Source organism: Solanum dulcamara, chromosome 12, assembly GCF_947179165.1.
Source record: "Solanum dulcamara chromosome 12, daSolDulc1.2, whole genome shotgun sequence".
Taxonomy (NCBI): Eukaryota; Viridiplantae; Streptophyta; class Magnoliopsida; order Solanales; family Solanaceae; genus Solanum; species Solanum dulcamara.
In genome coordinates this window covers 587,526-609,134 of record NC_077248.1, presented here as the reverse complement: position 1 = coordinate 609,134, position 21,609 = coordinate 587,526, and the positions used below count along the sequence as shown (strand labels likewise).

The following is a 21,609-nucleotide window of genomic DNA, read 5'->3' as shown; positions in this document are numbered from 1 at the left end:
TTACCCCAGAAAATTACGGAGAATTTTGTATTTTTATTTGCAAAACAAAATACACGATAATCAGTTCTTCAAAAAATTTAAGATGTAACACATAAAAAAATCGCCTAATTTTTATTTAGTGACCCCGAAATGCTAAATATATGATGTGGATCATGGTGAGGCTGCACGTACTATTACCTCATGTCATTACAGATGGTCTTGTAAAGTTTTTACAAAAAAAAATCCAAAAAAAGTTCATCAACAAAATAATTGTCTAATATATACGAAAAACTAAAAATATCGCAAATTCCTATTGAGTGACCCCTGATGGCTAAAATAAAATAGCGTGGATCATTGATAAGCTGCACGTACTATTACCCAGGTCATTACAGAGGGTAATCTAAAGTTTTTTCAAAAAAAAGACCGAAAGTTAGTTCACCAAAAAATTAATAGGCTAACACACACGAAAAACTAAGAAAATTGCTTAATTCATGTTGAGTGACTTATAAATGCTAAAAGAATGGCGTGAATCATGACGAGGCTACACGTTACGCTAAAAAGTGGTGTGGATCCTATAAAAGTTATGAATATCATTCAGTAGGTAATTATAGATGTTTATGCAAAATTAAGAGTCAAAAAGTTTCGGACAGTCATATTTATAATAAATTAATAGACCAATACACACGAAAAATTGAAAAAATTTCTAAATTTCTATTTTGTGATCCCTAAATGTTAAAAAAAGTAGCATGGATCCTAGAGAAACTATAAATAATATTCACTAGGTAATTATACCAAATTAGGAGTAAAAAAATACCAGATAATCATATTTACAAAATATTCGTAGGCTAATATAAACCCAAAAAAAATGAGAAAAACTTTTGAATTCCTATTTTGGTAATTCATAAACAGCAAAAAATGACCTGGATCTAACAGTAGCGTATGCATCAAGCACACAGATCTTATAGGAATTCCTATTTCGTGTGTTTGCAAACGAAGCACACAGATGTGTACTAACAATTGCATATTGTTGCGTCAATAAAGAACCATTTAGCTAATTCAAACAAAAAATAATAATCCATGTGGCCCATTTTTCTACACCTTTTTTTGGTGGGGATAAGAGAATCATTTGAAATGGAGACTTTTTCCTTTTGGCCGTGACAGGAAAGTCTTTATAATTACAAAGTAGATAACTTTTGACATTCTCATTTCTCATTGACATAATTGACGGGGCTGCCAAATCTCTTTCTATATATTAACTAATGAATGGATCCTACCCACAATAACAGTAATAATAGCAAATGCATATAGTAGTAGTTAATATGAAGTATTACTGCAATAGAGAATACTTAATTCTTCCACTCCCAACTGAGTTCCAAAAAATGAAAGCAAAAGGGTGCAGCACAAAGTTTAATAGAGTCTATTACATTTAACCTAAACCAGGATAACACTAAGAGAGACAAAAATTACATTCACCATTTCTTCAACATCAACTGTGGTTCTGGGAGTAACCAAAGCTTAGCGGTTGCTGACAGAAAGCAGGCTGCAACAAAACCAAAAAAAAGAGGGATTGCATTAGTAACTTGAGTTGGTCCGCCACTGGGTTTTTACACCAAAACGATGAATGTATGACAAGTGTTCGAATATACACAATTATTACTTAGTCACGACCATGAATAGTTAAAATATATTTCCACTTCATTAAACCACTTAAACAATGGTAACTTGAATTGGTTTGGTGTAACCACCCGTGCAAATAAGTATTCACCCTTTAGTTGCGTGTTGTTGAGAGATATCACACAAATTGTCAAAAAGTAATAAATAGAACCTGATAAATAAAACAGAGATCAACAACACGAACAGATGGGCAGGAAAATAGCATTTAAGGGACATGAAATTGATTAGTACCTGAAAGAAAGCATGTCTAACTTGATCATATGAATGTGCATAAATCATGCTCTGGGTTGGCCACTGCATGAATACTCCATCATTGGAGGTCTGATTGAATCCCATGGCATTGTACGGGCTAAGAACAGGGTTCCTGTAGTTTGGTGAAGCTTGAGCATTCGGCAGCTGAGTCATCTGAGGAAAAACAGCATCGTAATGCACATATGGAGGCTGAAACTTCTGCACATCAAAAGGTGCCACGCTAAAGCACTGACCAGATGGGACACTCTTAACGTATCTGCATCAGTTTGAAAGACAATTTGTACCATATTCAGATACACTATTTCATGTTCTAATTATCAAATAACAAAGAGGAGAATGGAAAGGTAATGAAATTTTTGCCAAAATACATATATCTCCTTAGTTTGAAAGATAGTAGTAAGGTAATTGAGATGAAGCATTGTAGAACATACAGATATATAATACAAATGGTTGCAGGAGGCGAATTAACTTACCTAACATAATTCCGGTCATAATCAGGGTCACTCAGCTCTTTCTCCCTGTCCCTAAAGATGGCAACTCGGGAAGAAGTACCACCTTCTCTGATGCTGAGGCTTTTCTCCATATCCAAGAGTAACCTATTTGAACATTCATCCTCATCTATGCTGTTCTTGAGTTCAGAAGCAACACGAACCAATGTGTCGCTTGACTCAGAGCTAATAGGACTATTAAAAATGCGTGCACGTGCCCTGTCATACTCCTCTTTTCTCTCTTCCACAGTTCTTACTTGACTGCGTTTTGCACCCAATTCACTATCTTTCGAAGAGGTGTTACTTGGCCTTGGTTGTATTACTATTTTCATCTTCTCATATTTGTCACTGTCAGATTGTTTAGGTGGGACCTCTGATAAGCGCACAGCAGGGTATTTGCTTTCAGGCTTTCTTGTCACCAGGATTTTGGCTCCCTGACCATCCACAACATTATCCTGAACCATAGTCTGCAAACCATAGTGTTGAGCAACACGGTGCGCAGCAAGTCGGAGGTAGGAAGTCGGAAAATGTGGGAACTCAAACTGTTGCACGTCGGAATTTTGCAAGAACTTCTGAATGTCGAGTTCCATTCGTAGAACTGGCCAAACATCAAGGAAAAACCACACATTCATACTTCTGTCTATAGAGTAATTATTCTATTGAAACAAGCACACAAATATTAAACAATGAGCATGTTGGTGCACTATAATCTAGTATCACACCTGCCAAAAGAAGAGCTCTCCACACTGACAAATAAAATAGGAACTGATGTAAAATAACTAGTACTTCCATGAAAGATAAACTAAATAAACATACATCTAAATCAACAGAACAGATTGTTAGCAAATCCTTCAGCAGAGCATTAAATCTTCTACTTCTATGGTAATTACCATTGTAGTACTCTCACAAACATAATCAGCATACACCATACAGCTCTTTCTAGTGCTATAACACTAAAGCAAAATAAAATATCCAAGCTATCAGTCAAGCAGGGGAGCAAACCAAAGGCAAATTAAACCCCAAAGGCCAATGCTTATGCAACATACAACAACATACCCTGTGTAATCCTACAAGTGGGGTTTGGAGAGGGTAAAGTGTACCCAGACCTTACCCCAACCTTGGAAGGTATAGAAGCTGCTTCCGATAAACCTCAGCTAACAACAACATACCCAGTGTAATAATATTAAGTCAACATAAAGAAAGTAATCACCCATTCACCAAACAGCATAAATCAACAGGATATCTAGCTCATCTGCAACTAAATTCAACTTCTAGAACCCAACCAAATTACTAACACAGATATCAATTACACAGCATACACACTAACAATCTCAATTGATTATCATCAGATTCAGATCTACAGCTAACCAAAATTCCCAACATTCACAACAAACCCAGATCAGCAAAAACAAAAATAAACCCAATTCTACAATTAAACCGAATAACAACGAAACCCCAAAATCTAATTGACATGCCACTCAATTACATGAAATTCGTTCGAAACTTGCACTTACTGGTGAGACGATGACGTGGGTTTTGAAGGGCTTCAATCAAGAAAGGATCCACCATTGACAAATAAGCAGAAGAACCTGAATTCATTATTAAAAACTCCCTAAAAAAATGATATGTATAAAGGGTGGGTAGATATGTATCCAAAAATTGGAATACAAAAGGGTTTTTTTTTTCTCTTTTTTTGTTCCTTCTTATTCCTTCAACCCCAAAAGGGAGATGAAGAAGAATAAGAGATTTTCTTTGAAGAGCTCTCTCTTTCTCTTTAGAGAAGAAAAAAAGAGAGAATTTGAGAAGAGAAAACCCTTATTGGCTTCTTATCCCCAAAGAAGAAGAAGAAGAAGAAAAGGGTCTCATTGTATTCAATAGGGATTGGGTTTTGTCTTTTTTTTCGCCTCCTTTTGAAATTTTTTTTTTTAAAAAAAATCAATTGTTTTATGGAATGTGAAAAGCCAATTTAGCTAAATATCTCTTTGGGGGGGAAGAAATAGACAATTAAATGCTTCCTTTTTATTTGCAAAATTGCTATAAATAAGATATGCAGTGTAATAAGAGGTTTCGAATTCAATTTCTCAATATAGAAAGTTTCGTTGATAGAGAGAGGTAGAACTTTTGGAGTGAATTTTTTTTAGATTAATCGAGTCAAATAATTTTGAAATCTTGAGAATTAAAATATTTTAATAAGAAACGGTAAAATGTTAATAGATAGGTTTTGGAGTTCTTTTCTGTACGAAGCGCTAAAATGAGTAAAACTTAATAGTAAGTTTTTTATGAAATGGATTTGGATTGGTCCGGCTAATAGGTTTCGCATAGCGGGTGTTTGAAGCCAACATTAATTGTTAACTAAATAAATGTTTTTCCGTTCAATGGTTTCTTGGTATGGTTGTAAGCATAATTAGAAGTTGTGCCATAAAATAAAATATGTTTCGAATTGCAAATGAATCAGAGAAGAAGAATATTACTTCCTCTATTTCAATTTATATTTCAAAAATTAATTTTATTTATTTTAATCATGTATTCAAATATAATGTACAATTTTAAAGTTTTTTGAAATATAATAACAATCTTTTAATTCTTACTGGTCTAACTGTGGCCCTAACACATAATTTGATGCCTATAGAAATTGAAACGGACTCAGATTACAGTACTTAGAACATTCTTAACCAACTTATAATTCTATTATTACAACTTGCAGGTTAACTTTGAAGAAGCTGGAGAGTCCGGCGGTCCATCATAGCTTTGGCCGAATTAACAAAGTAGCAGATGTTTTGTTCAGATTAAGTTCCAAGCTAACAATGACTAACTAGCCGCGTATTTTGCTAACTCCACCTGATGCTGGAAACACACAATTAAAGGAACATCAAGATGGAGTACTATCTATTAAACTAGTATTATGGTCTACTTGTAATTGTTGGGAAAAAACGCGGATTAACACAAAAATATATATGATTAAAATAATGAAATAAAATGGAAAAATAATGACACCAAGAATTTTACGTGGAAATCTTTTTAAATAAGGAAAAAATCACGGGCCAAGAGGAGCAACTGATATCACTATAGTAAGAAATTTTACACTGAGTAATACCGAGTACAACACTCAAAAAAGACTACCAACAACAACAACAACCCAGTGAAATCCCACAACGTGGGGTCTGGGGAGGGTAGAGTGTACGCAGACCTTACTCCTACCAAGGTAGGACGGCTGTTTCCGAGAGACCCTCGGCTCAAAAAAGGCATAAAAGGCATAAAAAAGGGGGTCAAAAATTACTATTTTACAAAAAATATCGCTCACACTCTATTTTTCTTCACAGATATTTTCTTATATATTGTCTATAGAAACCTCACAGCTCAAATATTTTTTTCTCTGTCTTGGTTGTATTTCTGATGAAGAATAGAGAAATTTTCCGCAAGTCTAACTAATCAAAGGATTGGTTAGTTTGCAATTTGCAAATTGCACCGTCAATATTGACTGAAGTGTTCTCAATTCAACAATTGCTGCTTTAACAAATTTGTTAGCAGCTAATGTTGACTATGGGATGGACCCCACAAATCTCCCCTTCCAACCTCATTCACTAGAAGGAGGTATCTTCATCTTCTCAGAGAGAGTTTATGCCAATAAATTTTTTGCACAATTCGAACTTGTCCCTTGTTATCACTTTGGTTAGCATATCTACATGATTCTTATTTGTAGAAATCTTTTCAAACTACATAGATTCGTCTTCTATCTTTTCTCGAATCTAGTGATATCTCACGTCTATGTGTTTTGTCCTTGCATGTACATAGAGTCCTTGCTCAAGTCTATTGCACTTTGATTGTCATAATAGACGACATACTCCTTTTGATGCAAGCCAAGCTCTTGAAGAAATTGTTTGAGCCATATCATCTCCTTACCATCTTCAATAGCTGCAATATACTCAGCTTCAGTTGTAGACAGTGCAACACACTTCTGCAATTTCGACTGCCATGATATAGCTCTCCTTGAAAAAGTAAATAAATATCCAGTAGTGGGTTTTTTGTTATCAAGGTCACTTGCCATATCAGCATCTATATAGCGCTTTAAGATTAGATTTGATTCTCCAAAACACAAACATTTATCTAAGCTTTCTCTCAGATACTCGAGTATCCACTTTACAACTTCCCAATGTTGTTTTTCTGAATTGTCGAGAAACAACACCAACTACATAAGCAATCAGGTCTAGTGCATACCATTGCATACATTAACTTCCGACGACGGATGAATATGAAACTTTGGCCATGTTCTCTTTTTTCTCCCTAGCTATAGGACACATCTTCTTGCTCAACTTCATATGACCAGAAAGAGGTGTGCTAATAGGCTTAGCATTCTTCATGTTGAAGTGCTCCAGCACACGTTCAATGTACTTTTCTTGTGACAAGTAAATCTTTCTTTCATTTCTGAGACGAGTAATTCTCATTCCCAAAATTTGCTTGACATGATCCAAGCCTTTTATAACAAAAGACTTACACAACTCTTTCTTTAACTCGTTAATCTTGGAAGTATTCCTGCCCACAATCAACATATCATCTGCGTATAGTAAGGGGATGATAAAATCATCATCAGAAATTTTTTGTACAAATACACAACGACCTGAACAAGTCTTCTTATAGCCTTGCTCCCCCATAAGGCCATAACAGATTCAAAATTTTTGTACCACTGTCTAGGAGCTTGTTTTAGCCCATAAAGACTCTTTTTGAGTTTGCACACAAATTTTTCTCTACCATTTACTTTGAAGCCCATAGGTGGTTACATATAAATCTCCTCTTCTAGGTCACCGTGAAGAAAAGTTGTCTTCACATCCATTTGCTCAATCTCTAAATTAAGATTAGCAGCCAAATCAAGAACTGTACGAATAGAGGATATTTTCACGATAGGAGAAAATCTTTCGTCAAAGTCAATACCCTTTCTTTGACCAAATCCTTTAATAACCAATCTAGTTTTGTATCTGGGCTTGAACTTTAACTTTGAACACCCACTTATTTTTTAAAATTTTCATGCCCTTAGGTAATATCACCAACTCATAAGTGTGGTTCTCATGCAAAGATTTCATTTCATGTTGCATGGCTTCAATCCATTTATCCTTATGCTCATCTTCTATGGCCTCTTCATAACACTCAGGTTCACCCCCTTCAGTGAGAAACACATACTCATTAGGTGAATAACGAAAGGAGGGAATACGTTGTCTTGTGTATATTCTAAGAGGAATATTTGATTCATCCATAATTTCATGAGCAGGAGCATTATCAATAACAACATCATTATTATTATTAATATCAACATGTTGATCTGGGACTTGATTCTGAGCATCACCATGATCATCAGGCCCACCAATGTCATGCATACTTGCATAAGGAACTTGATTAAGATGGACTACGCCATCAGAATTTGAAGGTTCTAGCTTTTCTGCTTGTCAATATCTTCAATGGTTTGATTCTCTATGAAAACAATATCATGGCTTCTCACAAGCTTCTTCTTAATTGGATCATATAGCCTATAACCAAATTCATCAAGACCATATCCAACAAAGATGCACTGTCTTGTCTTGACATCTAATTTTGACCTCTCATCTTTCGGCACATGTACAAAAGTTTTGCAGCCAAATACTCTCAAATGGTTATAGGAAACATCCTTTCCATGCCAAATTCTATTTGGAACATCACTTTGCAAAGCAACCGTAAGAGATAAGTTAATAACATGTGCAATGGCCAATAAGGCCTCACCCCAAAAAGAGTTTGGCAACTTTGCTTCAGAAAGCAAACATCTAGCTCTTTCCATCAAGGTCCTGTTCATCCTTTCAGCCAACCCATTAAGCTGAAGAGTCTTAAGAGGAGTTTTCTAGTGTCTAATACCTTGATATTTGCAGTATTTGTCAAATGGTCCACAATATTCACCATCATTGTTAGTACGAATACATTTCAGTTTCTCTTTCAACTGAAGTCTGAAACTGCTTAAAGACACCCAACACTTGGTCTTTAGTCTTTAAGACATAGGCCCAAAGCTTTCTTGAGCAGTCATCAATGAAAGTGACAAAGTAGAGTGCACCACCCAGAGTCCTTGTCTTCATTGGACCGTATAAATCAGAGTGCACCAACTCAAGCAACTCTGTCTTTCTTGAAGGAGGGTTAGACTTAAAGGAAACTCTATTTTGTTTTCCAGCCAAGCAGTGCTCACACTTTTCTAATTTAGCACTTTAAAAATCTGACAGTAATTTCTTTTTGGCTAGAACATTAAGTCATTTCTCACTGATGTGGCTAAACCTCTTGTGCCATAACGTTGAGGAGTTATCTCTCTCAACTGCATTCACCATATTGGCATAAGTAGAAGCAATAGTCTAGTATAAACCACAATATTTGTTACTATGAGCCACAACTAAGGAACCCTTAATAAGTTTTCATTTTCCACCATCATTGGTACTAACATATCCTTCATCATCTATAACACCAACATAAATTAGGTGCAGACGAACATCAGGTGCATGTCTTACATTGTTCAAAACTAGTTTTCAAAAAGATTGTACCAACACCAACCACCCTAGATATAGTCTCATTACTCATACTCAAGGTTCCAAAGTCACCAGGAGTATAGAAAGAGAAAAATTCCTTCCTTGATGTCACATGAGATGTGGAACCAGTGTCCACAACCCAGCTTGACTCATCACAAGCAATATTTATCAGATCTGCATCAAGAATTGTAACAAGATCTTCGGTGGAGATGGTGACTAGACAATTTTCATTGCTATCTTCTGTATTTTCCTCTTTTTCTTTGTTCTCCCTCTTCAATTTCCGGCAGAACTTCTTTGTGTGCCCTTTTATACCACAACGATAGCAATCAATATTCCTAAGTCTGTCTCTGGATTTGCTCCTGCTATGTTCTCTATTATGAGAATCACAATTTTTATTTCTCCTCCTAAAGCCAATTACTAGGACATCCGACGAAGAAAAAGAACCTTGGAATTTTCTTCTCATTTCTTCGTTCAAGACACTATTTTTGGCAGAATTCATAGAGATCACACCATCTGAAGCAGAATTTGACAATGAAGTTCTAAATATTTTCCAAGAGTCTGGTAGGGAACCAAGTAGAAGCAAACCTTGAATTTCTTCGTCAAATTTAATGTCCATAGAAGATAACTGGTTCATGATTCCTTGAAAATTATTCAGGTGATCTGTCATTGGAGAACCATCATGATATTTTAAACTTAACATGCTTTATTAAAAACATTTTATTATTCCAATCTTCTTAGCATTCAAGCTTTTAAGATGCTCTCATAGGGTACGGACATGTGTCTCCCAAGAAATATGGTTCAACATATTATCGTCAATCCATTGCCTAATAAATCCACACACCTGTTTGTGCAACAGATTCCACTCTTTATCTGTTTTATTTTCAGATTTTACAGTAGTAAAGATTGGTTGATAAAAATTCTTGATATAAAGCAGATCTTCCATTTTTCTCTTCCAAATGACATAATTAATATCATTCAAAGTAACAATTCTACTAGGGTTGGCTTTTCCCAAAAAATATAACTATAGCAAATCAAAGTAAATTTTTTCTGATGTGGAAGTTCAGAATATGCTGCAACTACAGAGCATACTCAAATAAAATCTTGCTCTGATACCAGTTTGTTAGGAAAATGCGGACTAACACAAAAATATATATGGTCAAAATAATGAAATAAAATGGGAAAATAATGACACCAAGAATTTTACGTGAAAACCCTTTTAAATAAGAAAAAAACCACGGGCCAAGAAGAGCAACTGATATCACTATAGTAAGAAATTTTACATTGGGTAGTACCGAGTACAACACTCAAAAAAGACTACCACACACGCAAAAGAAATAACACTCTTTTGATTTACTACCTTACAAAAAATATTGCTCACACTCTATTTTTCTTCACAGATTATTTTCTTATATATAGTCTATGAAAACTTCACAGCTCAAATATTTTTTTCTCTGTCTTGATTGTATTTCTGATTAAGAAAATGTTCTCTATTTATAGAGAAATTTTCAGCAAGTTGAACCAATCAAAGGATTGGTTAGTTTGCAATTTGCAAATTGCACCGTCAATATTGATTGCAATATTCTCAATTCAACAATTGTTGCTTTGACAAATTTGTTAGCAGCTAATTTTGATTATGAAATGGATCCTATAGTAATTAGTTAGTCCGTTTTGACAATCTATTTGTAATCTCTAATACTAGTAATGACTATGTAACATCCATTTAACTATATATATTAATCCTCCTTAGAAAAAAAATTAATGCTAGAATGAGTTGTAATAGTTCTCTTATTTCGTAAATTTATCTGTCGACTTTACCCTCTCAATGCTCTTAACCTGTATATGTGGTATCAATTAGTGGGTTGTAAAATTAAGTTTATTGTTTTCTAAAAATATTCATAGAGGCAGATATATTTTACTTTTATGTATAGAGACATCGAGTTCATTTGAATTATGTATAAAAATTCACTAAAATTGTAATAAATGATAAATTGCAATAATTCATTGTGGATCGATCTACAAGATGTTGACTCACAGATTGCATCCAACAACAATGAAGTCTTACCATGACGTTAATTTGCACATGAATGATCGACGATATCACGAGCTTCTAGACATCTCCATGGATGCCGATGCAATTTAAAGCTTCAATTATGTTTCTATTTATTTTTCATTTCCTATTTGAGACTTTCCTTTTCTGTTTTATTTCTTTTGAATTGGGCCACTCTTAAATTAAATAATAATAATAAAAAAAAAACAGATAAGTGTGAATTCATAGTTTTATAAGTATGATATATTTAGCTTAATCTAAAAGGAAGAGCATGCCTCTGTTTATACCCACTTTCATAATTTTCGAGCATACAAAATTTGCACAAGAAAATAGTCTTTTGCTTTCCTACAATTTGAATAACAATAAATGATTTTTTTAAAAAAAATTAATAATTTAATTTTATTAATAACAAACTAATTTGTAATCGACGGGCAAAAAAGAATATGAGAATTTGTGAATAAAATGGACAAATCCATTCTAATTGTATATAATTGTGGCCAAAATTAGTTACAAGCTAATTGCTAAGATTTAAAAGATATGAAAAAATAGACTTTACAGGAACGTGGAAAACGAGTTAGAAAGTACCATATAATAGTGGTACTATTTTTGTCTATTCAAATTAATTGGCACCACATAAAAAAATAATATGGTTTGTTTGGTTGGTGTATTAGAACATGTGAAAAAGGGTTGTGAAAGAATGCATTAGTGAGGAGGTGTGTGAAATTGGATGTGATAGAAATTAAGAAAGATAACGATAAATTAAAAAAAATTGATAGAAGTGATTAAACAAGAAACAACATAGTTTCAACGGATCAAGAACATGGCGTAGATAAAAAAATATGCAAGTAAAAAATTAGAATAGAAGATCAATAAGTAGATGAGTACTGTCGTATTTTGTATGAGAGAGGTATGGACTAGCCTGCTCCTCTCCTTTTCTTCTTGTAATTTTATTTAGTCATTGAATAGTTTCTTATTTTTCAATATGTATTACTATTTTATTGTTTTTTTTACACATTTATGTTGGTTACACTTCTTTTGAGCGATGATATACCAAAAATAATATCTATCTACCCCAGAAAAGTTGAAATAAAATATGTGTATATTTTATCATTTTTAGACCAACATATAAAATTACATGATGTATATTATTATTATTATTATAGTATATGATTTAGTATAAACAGAAATGCATGTGAGTACTATTTTGCAAATTACCTTACTTTACTTTACTACTATATAGAAGAGTTTAAACGTAGGCACCTCTACAATAGTGAATCAATTTATTCAACAAGATCTGTTCGGATCAGATCAGGATGAACGGGATTGGTTTGACCTCTCGCTCGACTTGCATGCTTCTAGCCACCGATATTTAAGAAATTTTTGTACTTTCTCCATTTTAATTTCTTTATCTTTTAAATCTTTTTATATATTCGAAAATTCAGTAAAATACTATAAATCACAATAATTACAACTTAATTTTTTAAAAAATATATAAAAATCTCTATTGATTTTCGAAATTCATTTGGTGCCAGGATCAAAGTAACATATATTATTTGAAAATGATGTAAAAGGTAGTATAAATCACAATTATTAACAACTCAAAATATTTGAAAGATAAAATTTAATTGACTCTTGAAATTTTATCTGTTCCACATAAATTGTGATAAAGGGAGTAATATATATTATTTAAAAGTTACGTAAAAAAAATTATAAATCATACAACAACAACAACAACAACCCAGTGAAATCCCACATCGTGGGGTCTGGGGAGGATAAAAAAATTAAAAATAAATTATAAATCATAATAATTAATAATTTAGAATACTTAAAAATTATATAAAAAATTAAATAACTTTATGAATTTATCTATATTATATAAATTGAGATAAAAAAAAGTAACATGTATTGGATCGAGTTGAAAGTCCAAAGAAAAAACTATGGACTTGGTTTTCTGTTTTGGAAAGTAGAAAAAAAGAAGACTTTTCTGTTTGGTAATACATCATATAATCCAAAATTATGTAATATTTTTTCCTTTTAATGAAAATCAATCTAAGCGTGTAATCCACTCTTCAAACTATAAATAAAACTATAAAATAAAGTTAAATCTCACTTTTCTCTCTATTCCTACCCTTTCTCTCTCTAAATCTCTGATCAATTGCCGGAAAATTCTAGATATGGCCGAATCACCAACGCCGGCGAAAGAGAAACTCGCCGGGGAATTTGACGGTCTTGCGGTTCCACCGCTTGACCACACTTTCTTAGCCCAACAAATCATCGAAGCAGATCAAGGAATCGTTGATGATTTCCCGATGGAATTCCGGAACGTAGATTTCACGATGGATGACCTCGATTTTGAGGTATCATTCGATGATCTCTTCCCCAATCCTACGGATGGGGATGCGTTTCAAAAACCTAATTACCTGGCTGATTGTATCGGGTCGGAAGCGGGTCAGATGGACCCGAATAGATTTGGTCAATCTGGGAGTCAACTGATCGGGAGTTTCGACGATGCTTCTGGAACATTCAAGTCGACCTCGGGAGATTGCCTCGGGGAAGCTCCGGGTTCGAACTCGGTCCAGATGGACCCTAATTTCTTTGGTCAACCTGGAAGTCAATTGATTGGGAATTCTGGCGATTCTTCTACAAATGTCAAGTTGACTTCGTCGGAAATGAGCAATTTTACTGGTAATCAGGCAGCGGGAGGTGTGATGGTTATGGACACGTCATCGCCGGAGCTTCATCAGAGTTTCAGCAGCTCGAGAGTTTCGAATGAAGTGTCTCGGTCGTTGCACCAGGTTTCTACCGATGTCTCTGGGTACTTGAACGTGCCATCTCCGGAGTCCAATGGATCCAACCATGATGACTCTCGGGAGTCTAGGAATGACCAGAAAGGTTTGAGCGATGCAAAGGTTTTGAGTTGTCATTCACCGGAGTCGCAGGGTTCTGGCAATTGTGGAGGGCTGAATTATCTTTCAGATTCGAACAAATCGGTACATTCTTCTCCGAATTTAGGAAGTAATTCAGTAAAAGGTGGAGTTGTAGAACAGAAATTTAAATTCGAGGGTGTCAATGCTAATATAAGTAACTGTAGTAGCTTTTTGTTGAAAAGAAAAAAGGGTAGTGAAGATTCGAATAACGTAAGTAAACATCAAAAATCCAGTATATTTTCCTTGAGTGACAATGTTAATAACGATGAGGACGAAAAGAAGATGGCTAGATTAATTAGGAATAGGGAAAGTGCTCACTTGTCAAGGCAAAGAAAAAAGCATTATGTTGAGGAATTAGAGGATAAAGTTAGAATAATGCATTCAACAATTCAAGATTTGAATGCTAAGATATCTTATGTAATGGCGGAAAATGTATCTCTAAAGACACAGCTTGGGGGTACTGGTGTACCTCCTCAAGTGCCGCCACCCCCCGGGATGTATCCCCATATGATTTATCCATGGATGTCATATCCATCACCTTATATGATGAAGCCACAAGGATCACAAGTGCCGTTGGTTCCCATTCCAAAGTTGAAACCACAGGCAGCAGCGCCCGTGCCAAAAAGTAGCAAGAAAGTGGAGAAAAAGAAGGGTGAGGTGAAAACTAAGAAGGTTGCTAGTATTAGCTTCCTTGGCGTGTTGTTCTTCATGCTGCTCTTTGGTGGGTTGGTTCCTTTATTGAATGTGAGATATGGAGGTGTGAGGGAACCATTTATGGGTGGAGATTCTTTTGGAAGTGGATTTTACGAAAAACATCATGGAAGAGTTTTGGTTGTTGATGGACCTGTGAATGGGACTGGTTATTCTGGGAAATACGGTGGAAAAGATTATAGTTCTCATTGTGGCCGGGGTGGTCACGGTGAAAGTAGTCAGCAAAATACCAATAAGGCTGCAGATGAGTTTGTTCACGTGGGCAATGGTAGTGATGCTCTAGCTGCCTCTTTGTATGTCCCGAGGAATGATAAACTTGTTAAGATTGATGGGAACTTGATAATTCAGTCTGTATTAGCAAGTGAGAAAGCCATGGCATCTCATAGAGGTGCTGATAGGAACAATAGAGAGACAGGCCTTGCAGTTCCTGGAGATTTAGCCCCTGCTATCCCCGGAAGCCATCCTCGCCTTTATCGAAGTTCTGCAGTGGGACAAAGGGCTCTTGGGACTGTAGAGAAGGAGAATGCAAAGTCAACTATGCAGCAGTGGTTCCTTGAAGGTGTTGCCGGTAAGTACTGTAACAATCTAGACTCACTCTATAAATTCTTATCTTTGTGATGAGTATGCGATTTGAGGACTTTCCTATCATTTAACTCATGTTTGGCTTTTCTTTTTTCTTTATCTAGTTTAAATATCTTTTTCTTAATAGAAATGTATTCCTCTAACTTTTACACCCTAAACAAAGTTCCTCGAAAGCAAATCTGTTCATGAGTTTGCTTCTCTTTCACATGTTTGCTTTCAGAATTAGGCATTTTGAGTTGCTACGAATGAATTTTTTCCTTGTATAGTCCCTTAATTTTATGACTGACCTTACTCTATCCTCTTCATAGTACATGTTCTAACAAATTTATGGTTTGGAGAAGCGTTCTGCTTTCTAGTCTTTTAATTCTTTGATTGTATTCATTTGGGCAGGACCTTTGATGAGTTCAGGCATGTGTACAGAAGTGTTCCAGTTCGATGTGTCATCTTCTGCTCCTGGGGCCATAGTTCGTGCTACCAATGCTAGAAATATATCTATGGAAGAAAGGCAGAATGCCACTCGCGTCCACAGAAATAGGAGGATCCTCAATGGTCATCCCGTTTCCCTTTCCAGGCCCTCTCACAACTTTTCTGAAGAACAAACTGGAACAACTGGAAAGCAAGAGAACTTCACTGGAAACAAGTCACTTTCTTCCATGGTAGTCTCCGTTCTGGTTGATCCAAGAGAGGCAGGTGATACTGATGGTGATGGCATCATGGGTCCGAAGTCCCTCTCTCGGATATTTGTTGTTGTGCTGGTCGACAGTGTCAAGTATGTCACCTATTCTTGTATGCTTCCATTTAAAGGATCTACTCCTCTGGTGACTACCTGAAGATGGAGTGTTCACGTAGGAGAGGCATCATTGATAAAACAATTTTGTAGATATAGCATGAGATCTACTAATAGTCCTCACTGTTCACAGAGCTTCAATATGTAATAGTATTACTTTAAACAGCTTTTGTTAACTTACGGAGGGTGATGGTCTTCTTCTTTATGTGTGATATGTTTCTGCAATAATACATTATCGCTCCTTAATTATTGAAAGAAGAAAGTGAATGCCTCTTTTAAGTTATATGTATTATTCTTATGCTCTCTATGCACTCAAAAATGAAAAATTTAGTTGGCAATTCTTTACATTAGCAAATAGCCATTGCCAAAACAAGGCAATTTATAACAAAGAAAAGGGGAAAACGTATGGAGACAATGGGGAGTGGAAATAAAAGGGGAAAAAACAAGTGGGAAGTAAAGTTATAAAGTGGAACATCCACTTGCTCCTTCCTAATACTCCCCTTGGATGTCCACGTGTAATGTGTCTCATTAAATTTTTTTACAAGAAACAATATACATAGTTATTCTGAACATCCATAGATATCGTGCCTCGTTAAAACCTTACTAGAAAAAACCTAGTGAAAAAAGGCCTAATGAAGGAAAAAGAGCACACACATCTGGTAATACGCCTTAAGTGTTGCCTCATTAAAAACCTTACCAGGAAAACTCAGTGGGACAAAATCTTGACTAAGAAAAAAAGTGTACAACGCTTATTTTACTCTCCCTGATGAAAACATCACTTAATATCTCGAAGACGACACATTTCAATTTTGTATCTCATTTTCTCAAAGGTTGAAGTCTGCAATGCCTTGGTAAACATATTTGTTAAATTGTCACTTGAACGAACTTATTGGACATCTATTTCACTCTTCTTTTGAAATGAGTAAAAAAGAATTTTGGTGAAATATGTTTTGTTCTGTCTCCTCCCTTTAGTTGAGCTATACATGCAGCATTGTCTTCATACAATATTGTTGGAACGTCTCTTTTCAAAGAAAGGTCATATGTTTCTTGAATGTGTTGAGTTCTTCCGGAGTTCTAATAATATTCAAATTATCAACATATACTGCTATTATGACAAATTCAGATCCAGACCTTTTCATAAAGACACAAGGACAAATTGGATTATTTTTATATCCTTCTTTTAGCAAATATTCGCTAAGACGATTGTATCACATGCGCCCTGGTTGTTTCAACCCGGATAAGGATTTCTGAATATTTATTGAGCAAGTTTCTCGAGATTCCTTGTATGCTTTAGACACTTTGAATCCTTCGGAAATTTTTATAAAAATGTCATGGTCCAATGAGCCATATAAATAGCAGTGACCACGTCCATTAGGTGCATTTCAAGATTTTCATGCGCTGCTAAATTCATTAGATATCTGAAGGTAATTGCATCCACCACAGGGGAATATGTTTTCATATAGTCAATGTCAGGCCTTTGCGAAAAATCTTGGGCTACAAGTCGTGCTTTATATCTTACGACTTCACCTTTTTCATTTTGTTTACGCACAAAAATCCATTTGTACCCTACTAGCTTGACACCTTCAGGTGTTCGGATTATTTATCTGAAAACTTCACGTTTTTCAAGTGAAGTTAACTCTGCTTGAATTGCATCCTTCTATTTTGGCCAATCATTTCTCTGTCTATATTCATCGACATATTTTGGTTCAAGATCCTTAGCTTGTTGCATTATTTCAATGGCAACATTATAAGCAAAAATATTATCGACCACAATATCATTTTGGTTCCACCATTTTCTTGTCGAGACATAACTTATTGAGATTTCTTCATTCTCATTATTTTCAGGTACTTGGACCTCCTCAGTGGTATCACCATTTGTTGTCTCTAGGCTCTTCTTGAGCAATTGCCTCCTAATTATGATCATCTTTATCATTTATTCCTTTTCTTTTTCGAGAATTTTTATCTTTGAAACCAATTGGTGTTCCACGTTTTAAGCGTGACCTAGACTCATTTGTCTGAACAAGTTGTCCTATCGGGATATCAACTCGAACTTGAGAATTAGTTGCTGGGATATGCGATTTAGTAACCCGTGGAAGGTTAGTAAATGCATCCGACAGTTGATTTACAATATTCTACAAATAAATCAACTTTTCAATTGCTTGCTCACATTAATTTGTTCGAGGATCTAAATGAGATAGTGATAATGAATTTCAATCTATCTCATTTTCCAATTGCTTATATTGGGTATACTGATTCATCAAAATGACATTCAGCGAATCTTGCCGTAAATAAATCTCCAGTCATAGGTTCCAAATATTTTATAATAGAAGGAGATTCATACCCAACATATATTCTCAACCTTCTTTGGGGACCCATCTTTGTGCGGTGTGGTGGAGCAATTGGGACATAAACCGCACACTCAAATATTCTAAGATGGGTTATATTTGGCTCCCTTCCAAAAGCCAATTGTAATGCGGAAAATTCATGAAAGTTTGTTGGCCTTATGCGCACAAGTGGTGCTGCATGCAAAATAGCATGCCCCCCATACCGAAAGAGGAAATTTTGTCCTTATTAGCAATGGTCTAGCTATCAATTGGAGGAATTTAATCAATGATTCTGCTAGAATATTTTGAGCATGAACATGAGCGATCGGATGCTTAAATTTTATTCCAATCATCAACAACCCAGTGAAATCCCACAATGTGGAATTTGGAGAGGGTAAAGTGTACACACACCTTACTTCTACCACGGTAGGACGGCTATTTTCGAAAGACCCTCGGCTCAATAAAAGCATAAAAAGAGGTTAGATAAGGTTAAGAAGTTCAAAGCGATATAGAAAAATAAATAACGAAAGCGACACAGATAAAATAGGGTAATCAAAGTACAGAAAGTAATAGATAATAATAGAAATCAGAACACAAGAAATTATAGTGCGCTAATGCGCCTACTACTAAGGAAGACTAGCGAGGCTATGTACTAGCCTTCTACCCTAATGTGGGTCCTCCACACCCTCCTATCTAAGGTCATATCATCGGTAAGCTATAACTGTGTCATGTCCTGTGTAATCACCTCTCCCCAATATTTTTTCGGCCTACCCCTACCTCTTCTGAAACCATACAATAATTATTAAAGGATTGAGATTTAAATTCACCAACATTATCAAGACGAATTGTATTTATTGCATAATCTGGAAATTATGCTCCTAACCTTATAATTTGAGCTAATAATCTCGCAAAAGCCATGTTACGAGTTGATAATAAGCACACATGTGATCATTTTGTAGATACATCTATCAAGACCATATAATATTTAAATAGTCCATACGAAGGGTGAATTGACCCACATATATCACCCTGTATACGTTCTAGAAATGCAGGAGATTCAATTTCAAACTTAGTTGCTGATGGTTTAAAAATCAATTTTCCTTGGGAATAAGCAACACAAGAGAATTCCTTAGATTGAAGAATTTTCTGATTCTTCAAAGTGTGTCCATGTGAATTCTCAATAATTTTGCGCATCATATTATAATCGGGATGACCCAACCGATCATGCCAAATGATAAATTCATTATGGTCAATAAATCTTTTATTTACCATGACGTGTGATTCAACCATCAATACTTGTGTGGTATAACCCAGAAGAAAGTGCAGGTAATTTTTCATGCACAAATCTTTTTCCTGCTTTTATTGTAGTAAAATAAAGGTACTCAATCTTTCCTTCATTAGCAGTCTCAATATGATAGTTATTTTGACGAATAACCTTGAAACTTAATAAGTTTCTTTGAGACTTACTACAATACAAAGTATTATTAATAACCAATATTGTTCCCCCAAGTAGTGATAAGGTTGCTCTTCTCGAGCCCTTAATTATTTTTGTACTATCGGATATTATATTAACATTTGCCCCTTTCATAACCAAATGAGAGAAATATTTATTTTCTCTTAATATAGTGTGCATTGTAGCACTATCCAAAAGGCACATATCTCCATTACTCATCTAGAATCCAATTGAAGACTGAAAAATTTATTTATCTTCATAAAATAAAAATACATTATAAGAGATAAAATAAATAACAATATTGCTAGAAAACATAAGTCTTATATTTTTTCTTTTAAATAGATAAACGTAAAAATATGATAATCAAAAGTACATAAAAAAATTGACAACATATTGTAAATCATACAATGAAATTAAACATCAATTACAATTCCTAAAGAAGTCTTCAACCTCCAAATAAGTAATATCATTCAGGTCATTAAAATCGTCATCTTTCAAAGCCAGATTTGCTTCAATATTATCATTATGCGAAGGTCTTCCCTTAATATTATTTTCAAACGCCAAGTGTGACTCTATCCGAGCATTAGAAGAAGAGGCACCACCTCTATTTGCCTTTCTTTTGAATGAATTTTGATAAAGCCTTACAAAATGCTCAAGCGTCCGACATTTATTTTTTTAGTGGTCTTTCATGCCACAACGATGACAGTTACTTCTTGAAGGGCCACTTTGAGAACTCATATTGTTCTTCCTTTTATGTTGACCACCACCACGATGATTATTATATCGTCTTCTGCCATTGTCATGTCCATACACATTATTATGACCTTGATTTTTATTTTTTCTTCTTTCAGCCTGGCCATGTGCTTTCGATAACTGAGCAGTTCCAGTGGGCCGGACTTCATGATTTTTCATTAAAAGAGCATTATGTTGCTCAGCCACCAGAAGGCATAAGATCAATTCAGAGCATTTCTAAAAACCGTTTCACGGTATTGCTGCTGTAATATCACATTAGAGGCATGGAAAGTAGTTAGTGTCTTTTATAACATATCCTCATCATTTATAGTTTCCCACATAATTTTAATTGAGAAGTTATTCTAAATACAATAGAATTATACTCAATTACAGTTTTAAAATTTTAAAACCGTAAGTGCATCCCTTCATAACAAGCCCTTGGCAATACTGTTGCCCTGAGATAGTCATACCTCCCTTTTAAATCTTTCCACAATTCAAGTGAATTTTTCACTGTCAAGTATTGAACCTTCAGGTTTTCATCTAGATGATGACGAAGGAAAATTATAGCCTTTGTTATAGCATCACCAAGACCCTTAGCGATAAGGTGAATTTTAGCATTAAGTATCCATGACCAATAATTTTTGCCAGAAATATCAAGTGTCACAAACTCCAATTTTGACAAGTTTGACATAATAAAAACTGAGATAGAAATTAATTTAGAAATAACAAAGGCAACTAAAATTAAATTTCTTCAGTAGATATATTTGATATAGAAGTTAATTTTTCTGGAAAAAATTGAAGTCTCGTCCTGATAACGTGTTATAAAATAAACTAACTTGACAAATTAAAAAGAAAAGAGTTAGTGAGGGAAAGAGAGAAAGAGAGGAAATTGCAGTGTATTTCATATGTATTTATGTGTTTTATAGCAAAGAAAAGGAAAAAACGTATGAAAACAATGGAGATTGGAAAGAAAAGGGGAAAAAAGAAGTGGAAAGAAAAAAATTTATAAAGTGGAACATCCACTTGTTCCTTCCAAATACTTTCTATAATCAAGGCCTTTCTTGGAACTGGTTAGCACCTAACATTTCTTTTTCTTATTCCTTGCCAATGCTTCATTGTTACTGTA

General features: G+C 34.8%; 2 protein-coding genes across 2 annotated transcripts; one reads left to right on the top strand and one right to left on the bottom strand.

Moving 5' to 3' along the window:
• Positions 1–1,200: 1,200 nt before the first annotated feature.
• LOC129876143 (uncharacterized) lies at positions 1,201–4,289 on the bottom strand. Its single transcript, XM_055951480.1, has 4 exons — positions 3,908–4,289; positions 2,379–2,991; positions 1,885–2,161; positions 1,201–1,519 (listed from the first exon to the last, which is right to left on the bottom strand). The coding sequence occupies exons 1-4, from the start codon at positions 3,990–3,992 to the stop codon at positions 1,466–1,468; spliced, it is 1,029 nt and encodes a 342-aa protein (XP_055807455.1). The 5' UTR covers positions 3,993–4,289; the 3' UTR covers positions 1,201–1,465.
• An 8,748-nt stretch (positions 4,290–13,037) lies between these two features.
• LOC129876161 (bZIP transcription factor 17-like) lies at positions 13,038–16,257 on the top strand. The gene is made up of 2 exons (XM_055951508.1): positions 13,038–15,173; positions 15,578–16,257. Exons 1-2 carry the CDS (start codon positions 13,142–13,144, stop codon positions 16,015–16,017), a joined length of 2,472 nt encoding a protein of 823 aa, XP_055807483.1. The 5' UTR covers positions 13,038–13,141; the 3' UTR covers positions 16,018–16,257.
• The last annotated feature ends 5,352 nt before the right edge of the window (positions 16,258–21,609 follow it).

What these genes read in the sequence shown, in the direction of transcription:
- LOC129876143 (XM_055951480.1), bottom strand. Translation starts at nt 3,992, where the DNA reads ATGAATTCAGGTTCTTCTGCTTATTTGTCAATGGTGGATCCTTTCTTG. An exon ending in TATGACCGGAATTATGTTAG is followed by an intron (nt 2,162 to 2,378) that starts GTAAGTTAATTC and finishes AAACTGATGCAG; the next exon opens with ATACGTTAAGAGTGTCCCAT. An exon ending in TTAGACATGCTTTCTTTCAG is followed by an intron (nt 1,520 to 1,884) that starts GTACTAATCAAT and finishes GTTTTGTTGCAG; the next exon opens with CCTGCTTTCTGTCAGCAACC.
- LOC129876161 (XM_055951508.1), top strand. Translation starts at nt 13,142, where the DNA reads ATGGCCGAATCACCAACGCCGGCGAAAGAGAAACTCGCCGGGGAATTT. An exon ending in GTTCCTTGAAGGTGTTGCCG is followed by an intron (nt 15,174 to 15,577) that starts GTAAGTACTGTA and finishes TCATTTGGGCAG; the next exon opens with GACCTTTGATGAGTTCAGGC.